This window comes from Anabrus simplex, chromosome 3, assembly GCF_040414725.1.
Source record: "Anabrus simplex isolate iqAnaSimp1 chromosome 3, ASM4041472v1, whole genome shotgun sequence".
NCBI classification, from domain to species: domain Eukaryota; kingdom Metazoa; phylum Arthropoda; class Insecta; order Orthoptera; family Tettigoniidae; genus Anabrus; species Anabrus simplex.
Genome location: NC_090267.1, coordinates 489488667 through 489497262, shown reverse-complemented (window position 1 = coordinate 489497262; position 8596 = coordinate 489488667). Strand labels below are relative to the sequence as shown.

The 8596-nt window shown below is 41.8% G+C and overlaps 1 protein-coding gene across 1 annotated transcript in view; it reads left to right on the top strand.

Moving 5' to 3' along the window:
• Positions 1-4185: 4185 nt before the first annotated feature.
• The window catches only part of mtSSB (mitochondrial single stranded DNA-binding protein), a 68028-nt gene continuing 63617 nt past the window's right edge, over positions 4186-8596 (top strand). Inside the window, exon 1 of the mRNA XM_067143630.2 lies at positions 4186-4339. Coding sequence (XP_066999731.1) covers positions 4325-4339 — 15 coding nt within the window. The 5' untranslated portion in view covers positions 4186-4324. The remainder of the gene's footprint in view (positions 4340-8596) is intronic.

Below are 8596 nucleotides of genomic sequence, written 5' to 3'. Positions count from 1 at the left end.
ACGTCAGCTGGACTAAGTCATCTCCACGCAGTTTCATTTCACGACATAATTTTGGCAAATATCAACGAAAGTAACCTTTAGGATTAATCATTTTAACAGTATTAACCCATGTAACATTCTCCATAGCTCTAAATTACGATAAATCGGCAACCAAAGTCAATATATTTTCCATAAAGAAGTATGCATTTCTACCGCAAATAGGTCGGCCGCCAGCGCCACGTGTCGAGCTGTGTAACTACTCCGATTACAGCGCGTGGACCCGATTGTCAAGGCCGGTAAGGAGCTAGCTAGAGCGACGCATCAAGTCGGCCGTGATATTGCTCATATCGCTGTATTGGGAAGGCGTATTAGCGCAGCCATAGTAGAGGGCGATGCCGTAGGCAACGGCTGAGCCAAGACCAACTACAACCTTGTAGTTGGTCTTGGTTGTAGTTGGTCTTGGCTGAGCAGAGTCGAAGTAAAAACGGAGGAGAAGAAGAAGAAGAAGGTGAACAATTCCTTCTGCTTTCCCTTGGATCTTTTCCAGTTTCCAACTCGTTGTCCATAAGCCACTGCCTGCTCGATCTGCATCCGATGGCTGCTTATACTGCCTGCTCATTCCATAATCAAACGTGTAACACGACTTACAGACAATGTGCCGCTAGATGGCAGCACCAGACGTACCCACTTACCGCGTCAATAGAGCTAGATAAGCATACAAGCAACATTTTAAATCTGAAAGTAACAGAAAAATTAAAGAATTGTACGCATAATGTGGTGCTCTAGAGAGTGATAGCTTCAGGACTTTTCGAGAAAGAGGTTTCGACGAACAAGAAAACCTGGAAACTTTGTTTGTATGGTACTTCCCTACATTACTAAGTAGAGGTTTCACGATTCTGGCCACCACATTTTCTGACACAAGTTCCTGGTGCTTATTGTTACTAAAACGCTTTAAAATCTTACACTGGCACAAAGAGGGTAGAACATAGTTTTTTATAGTCTGGAGCAGTTGCAGATTTCTTGCAGTACGGTAGAGCCGCCTCAACAAATTTCTGTAGCCCCATAATTAGGCCAATAAATCGTTGCTGGGGATAGCACAGTTCATCAATGGGGATGCATTAACTGAGGTGGAAACGTTATTCACCGAGCTCGATAGCTGCAGTCGCTTAAGTGCGGCCAGTAGGTTCGGGAGATAGTAGGTTCGAACCCCACTGTCGGCAGCCCTGAAAATGGTTTTCCGTGGTTTCCCATTTTCATACCAGGCAAATGCTGAGGCTGTACCTTAATTAAGGCCACGGCCGCTTCCTTCCCACTCCCAGCCCTTCCCTGTCCCATCGTCGCCATAAGACCTATCTGTGTCGGCGCGACGTAAAGCAACTAGCAAAAAAAAAAAAAAAACGTTATTCAAACACGTGCTGCATTCTGTTTTTCCTTCGATTACACGCACTAAATAAATACACACTAATGCCTGGGAAGCAGTTTCTAAAGTGACACACACCGACTCGATAGCTGCAGTCGCTTAAGTGCGGCCACTATCCAGTAATCGGGAGATAGTGGGTTCGAGCCCCACTGTCGGCAGCCCTGAAGAAGGTTTTCCTGGTTTCCCATTTTCACACTAGGTAAATGCCGGGGCTGTACCTTAATTAAGGCCATGGCCGCTTCCTTCCAATTCCTAGGCCTTTCCTATCACATCGTCGCCGTAAGACATATCTGTGTCGGTGCGACGTAAAGCAAATAGCAAAACAAAAAAAAGTGGCACACACTGACTTAGGGAGCTCACGAACATCTTCCAGTAAATCAAGTACATACTCAGCGGCACCACTGGTTCTGTTCCGTCAAGTCCGGGAGAGGATACTAAGGCAGATTTTTTTTTTTTTTTTTTTTTTTGTGGATAACGTTAGCACCATCGGTGAACATTAAAATACCGGATTTCAGAATTCTCTTTATGGAATTCTGAGCAGCCCGGGAGTCAGTCATGTCATTGCACCCTCCTCCCATTCTTATAGAACTACATGGCTTCAACTGGATCTCCTGAAAAGGCCCGTGTCCTGGAATGAAATACCTCGGCATTCTGGTTTCCCTTTCTTTGATTTGCTGAAAGGCATGCAGCAGTACACCATTTTCACTGGAAACAAGTACAGTACTACCCTATTTCCCGCTATTTCATTCCGACAAGTCTGGAGCCGGTTGGTGCTGCCACCTGCTGTGGGTATTTGTAAACGGAGTGTTTCATTTAGTGCCGTGTTAAAATGTTGTAATGAGCAGGCAGTATAAACAGCCATCGGATGCAGATCGAGCAGGCAGTGCCATAAGCATTTCTGGCCAACGAGCTAGAATAACATAGAGAGGCGGAAGCGCTGCCTGGGTGAACCTAATAGAACGAACGTCCGCCATGTTTCCTGTGGTCACACAAGCAAGGGGGCATGGCCTTTAAATGACGAAAAGTGTAGAAAATGCGCATTTTAGAATCGCTGGGGGAGAATTAAAGACCGTTGCCGAAAGCTTGAAGCATGAAAGCGAATACCGCCACTTCATCATATTGCGGCACGGGGCCAACATCACGATCAGTTGATTGTAGGGTAGTTCGAAATCATCGCACAGTGACATACGGGTAGGCCTCGAAATCGGAACAAGAGCGTTACCCTGCTTGGCTGTTGTGGTTAAACGTAAATTAGAATAAAAACGATGGACATAAATATTTATGACAGGAAAGCTTAAAATCATAGGGACCTACAATAGGTTACAACCTCATTCTGTTCATATTTTTAAAATTATTGCATCCTCATGAGTACTGTGTTCCTTTCTATCTGTTGACCCTCCCGGGTTGGTTTTTCCCACGGACTCAGTGACGGACCCCACCTCTATCACCTCAAGGACAGTGTTCTGGAGCGTGAGACATTGGGTCGGGGGATACAACTGTGAGGGAGGGCTGCACCTGCTATGCTGAACAGGGGCCTTGTGGGGGGGGGGCGAAGGAAGCGGCTGTGGCCTTAAGTTAGGTACCATCCCGGCATTTGCCTGGAGGAAAAGTGGGAAACCACGGAAAATCACTTCGAGGATGGCTGAGGTGGGAGTCGAACCCACTTCTACTCAGTTGACCTCCCCAGGCTGATAGAATCCCGTTACAGCCCTCGTGCCCCTTTTCAAATTTCGTGGCGGAGCTGGGAATCGAACCCGGGCTTCCAGGGGTGGCAGCTGCTCACGCTAACCAGTGCACCACAGAGGCGGCCCATGAATACTTTACCACAATAATCGTTTAGTGTAATTATTTATTATAATGTAGGGGGGATATCATGTTTCCCCAATTACCATATCATACTGGGATTACTAGCTGAAAGGTAAGCTTGAAAGTTGTCCATTATGAAGTGTGGCATAGTTTTAAATACCAAGGCAACATACATCTACAATAAAAACTGTATACATTTCAAAAATAGCAGTAAAATGCTGTATTTATCATACTTGGTGTACGTTTGAACGAAATAAGTGTTTTTTTGTGGTTACGTTTTCTTGGTGGTGGGCGCTCCATTTCCTTTATTTGTAAATGTGAATGAAAATTAAATAGGGCTGGAAATGTACAGAGCATAAGCAACTGAATTGAGTGGGATACCGTTTATCTCTTTTCGTCCTCACAACGCATTGTTCGGTTAATTCCTTGTTCTTTAAACGAAATCTGAAACAAAATTCGACAAATAATTATCGTGGCTATCCGTACTTTCGCTACGTAAACAATAAAATGGATTTAATTACAAACAGAAATTAAAAAAAAGGAATCTCGGCTATAATTCAGTAATACTTAAAGTACGATATATCCTTGGTTTTATTACTCGGATTAGTACAACCATACGCTGAGCTTACGGCTGGCATTCTTGAAAGCGAGAATCTATGTTTCCACTTCTTAAAACTTAGGGAATTAAATTGGCATGCACGATCTCCCTGTCACCTCAACATATGCTCTCGCGCCAATTCGTTTTGTTTTGACAACCGTTAACATGGCCGCCCCTTATCAACTTGCTTCAAGCAGGGAGCGCTGATGTCAGGTATACAGCCCCTCTATGTTATTCTAGCTCTTTGTTTCTGGCAGAGCCATCTACATTTAACTGTAGGCGGCTATGATTTCTTGCCATTTTGGCAAGCAATTTTGGCTACATTTCGTCGTCAAGCGTTGGCAGTTGGCAGCACTAAATATACACAGTAGTTACACATGGCGCATCGCTTTACCTTTTGAATAATTTTTTACACGATCGTTCGTATACTTCCCTTTCGTAACTAAACCATTGAAAATATTTATTGGCACTGTGTTGTGCATGATTTTTTTATAATCATTATAAAGAGTTGTGTGGTTACAATGATATCCAGAAAGGTAAAGGAACACTTTTAACCAAATAGTTATGTTTCAGGTTAAGTTCTCCTTATCCGTAGAAATAAATATTAATATTTATCTCAGAACTGAAAATGACATTCTAAATTCAATATTAATTTGCATTTTGCTGATGTCTTTTTATTTTCTGCATTATTTATTAAAACTCGATTACAGGTACACAGATTTGTGTTGCCGGTACAGGACTTTCTTGCTGTTAATCGTTTGTGACGTAGTGAAAATGTTCGTATAAAAGCCTACTATGTCTCATTATTTCAAGTTTTTATTTTTCCCAAAACTAGATCTCTTCATAAACACGAATTTGCCAAAATCTTGCACTTGCAGATAACTTTTTTTCCTAATAATGATGCTGATTGTCTGTCCTCGGGAGGGGTTTTGGTTGTATAGCTGTGAGCTTCCATTCTGCAGATGGGAGATAGTGGGTTCGAATTAAACTATTGACAGCCGTATTTCACTCTAGACAAATGCTGGAGCTGTACCTTCATGAAATTCACAGTCATTTCCTTCCCATTCCTAGACCATGGCTATCCTATCGTCGCCAAAAAACTGAGTTAGTATGTTGGGTATTCAGCCCGAAGGCTGATTTGATCTTCCACAGCTTCACCAACAGCTGTCATAGATTGCCTAGGTGGCACTGAAGAGGCATACTAGGGAAATGAGGAGTGAGGTAGTTTCCCATTGCTTTCCTCACTGGGCCAGAAGTTGCTATTACATATCAGTCTGCCAAGCCCACTCAAATGCATGCACCAACTGACACTATGAGCAATATTTTGACACCATTCATAACAGGGACTGGCTGCATAAGGAATGGTATTACTAGAATCGCTCATACCTCAGTCACTTTCATATTGTTAAAGCCAAGGAGGAAACTGTGACTGTTCAATGAAATTAATAAATTTATTCTACCCCATGCCAGAAGACACAGTGCACTGTAAACACTACATCTTGCCAGCAAAGGCATAGTGCAACCACTATGGGGGAAAAAAGGGGGGTTATATTGTCAGTTATTGAAGACACTTGCTGACACTTCGACACCTGTATAGGGATACTGTCAGGCCTGCATTCCCCATTTTCTGAATTGTTTTCCTCAACTTCATTGGGGTGGGTTGGTGGATAAGACCAAATATAGGCTCCGTGCGTATAGCAATGTGCTGCTGCAGGTGGAAATTACAAGACCTATTTAGAGGCACCTTCATCAATAGCTGACAATAAGACCTGGAATATGTGTGATGCTTACACGCATATATTCAATCATTTTACAGTAACCCTCTATTGTTGAATTCCTTTCTATTATTTTGTCTGAAACTATTATTAAAATAGGCCTATATGACCATATTCCCTGCGTTGATCCAGTTATGTTTGTGATGTAGATAGCCGCCGTGATGCATCACACTGGCGTGAAGAGTAGAACCTTGTGTCCCTGTACATTCTCTATCCCTAGTTCTTTTTTTATTTCTGTTTTTGACACAGTATATGATACGTATGTTTATTCAGGTAATTTATTATCTCCCCCCTTTGCAATTAATATATCATCCTTCATAGTTTTAGCTTTGCTCGGTAAAACGGCTAGTGGCTGGGTATAATGTGAAAGCGGAACCTAATAAATAATTTAAGAAGAATTACACTGCTGTCTTCAGTTGATTATCTTTCATTGTCACAACGTTCGGGCAGAATTATATACTTCTTGTTGGCTGGATTAATAGATACTGTTATACAGAATTTTCCTTCACGACCTCATGAAATGAATTTGAAAAGACGGTGGATCTTAGCAGTAAATCACAAGAAGTAATTTGGGATTTATACATTTTAATGAATACAAAATAACACTTTACAAAATGTATTTTAACCATTTTACAAATAGGTTTACCGGGCAAGTTGACCATGCGGTTAGGGTGGCGCAGCTGTGAGTTTGCATCCGGGAGATAGTGGGTTCGACCCCCACTTTCGGCAGCCCTGAAGATGGTTTTCTGTGGTTTCCCATTTTCACACCAGGCAAATGCTGGGGCTGTACCTTAATTTTTTTTTGCTATTGGCTTTATGTCGCACCGACACAGATATGTCTTATGGCGACGATGGGACGGGAAAGGGCTAGGACTGGGAAGGAAGTGGCCATGGCCTTAATTAAGGTACAGCCCCAGCATTTGCCTGGTGTGAAAATGGGAAACCACGGAAAACCATCTTCAGGGCTTGTACCTTAATTAAGACCACGGCTGCTTCCTTCCCACTCTTAGACCTTTCCTATCCTATCATCGCCATAAGACCTGTCTGTGTCGGTGCAACGTAAAACAAATTGTAAAAAAATATATATAGGATAACAGTTACAAACAAATTATTGTAGCAATGTTATATTTGCAAAGTAAGCTACAGTAGACTAACTTTTTTAAAGTCCACACATCAGAATAAATACACGTTGTATTCTATTGCCATAGTTTTAATTATAGCCAGTATAATAATAATACTACAGACCAAAGTGTGAAATTTTATAGTATTCCGTCACAACCTAACGGAATGGATTTGGAAAGGCAGTAGACATATAATTACAGAAATAGGCCTCTCTTACACAATATCAATAGCTCACAGAAATACCGTATTTCACGTCCATAAATTCATGTCCTCGTCCCGATGTGGTGTGTTTCTTATCAAGAAATTTTAACCACATACCAACCTTCATGCCAATCTTAAGTTTCTGGCAGTGTCAAGATTTAAGCCCGGGCCCCCGAGGAAGGCAGCTAGTAGCACTAACTGTTATATTACAGAGATGGACTTGTTCACAATATAAACAAACACTTATTGGCAACTTTAACTGAGTCCGAACTTACGTTCTCATGCGGAATTTTTGATAGTGTACATGTGGTTTCAAACTCGGGAATTTCAATAGGTGCAACATTAAGCCTGAGCCTTATCAGAAAAAGTTTGTCTACTCTCTTCCCTCTGTTGTATTTCTCTTTACCTGAGTTTGAGATGTGAGGTCAAGACTATTCAGTACGTGAGGTGACATGTTCTGAGCAAACTGCATAAATAACAACTGAAGTATGTTTACCTTTCATGGAAACAATTATTCGCCTTTATGAAATAATAAAAATCGTTACCAATACTTCCCTTAGAAAACGTGGTTATGTTTAAAACTAATTAAGATTAAAACTTAAAATTAATCGCCTCCCTAGCAGCATTAACCTATGCTAACATGATATCGTGTTAAAAATAGACCAAGGATATTTTTCTGAAGACAGCAATGTAGAATGTGTACACGCGGTGAGACGACAGTGGATATGTGCGCGGTGAAATTCATTAACTTACAACGTTCGCCACTCACAGGGCAGCAGTGAATTTCTCCCATTAACGCACAGAGCCTATAGGATTGATGCTTTATCTTTTATGAGGAAATTTTTGTTTACACTGCAGCAACACAGATAGGTCTTATGGCAACAATTGGACTCCACTGTCGGCAGCCCTGAAGATGGTTTTCTGTGGTTTCCCATTTTTACGCCAAGCAATTGCTGACGCTGTACCTTAATTACGGCCACAGACGCTTCCTTCCCATTCCTAGCCCTTTCCTGTCCCATCGTCGTTGGTGTGACGTAAAGCAACTTGCAAAAAAAAAAAAAAGAAATAGTGGCTGATATGCTTTATTGTTCCATTTGGATGAAATTCTAAATAATAATGGTCTGCAGAAAAGGAAGGAACCACAATCCAGGGATATTGACACACTCGAGTGAAGTAATATCGTACTCCTATCATAGTTTGGTGGTCCCCATTTTAACTAATAATATTCTTGTTTGTTTATTTAGGGTGTTCAATTCCCAAACAAGGAAAATGGAGAACACTTTGAACATGCACAATGTCAAAAGAAAGAAGAGAAATTGAAATTGATAATTAGGAAAATGAGATGTGCGAGAATGATCATTAAACATTTACGAAGAAGGAATGCTGGGATGAAAATGAAATGGCATATGGCTTTTAGCGCCGGGAGTGTCCGAGGACATGTTTGGCTCGCCAGATGCAGGTCTTTTCATTTGATGTCTGTAGGCGACCTGCACATCGCGATGATGATGAGGTCATGATGAAGACGACGCATACACCCAACCCCTGTGCCAGCAAAATGAACCAATGATGGTTAAAATTCTCGGCCCTGCGGGAATCGAACCCGGGACCCCTGTGACTAAAGACCAGTACGCTAACCATTTAGCCACGGAACCGGGCATTAGGATAAAAAAAGAAAGCGACAACTATGAAGACTTT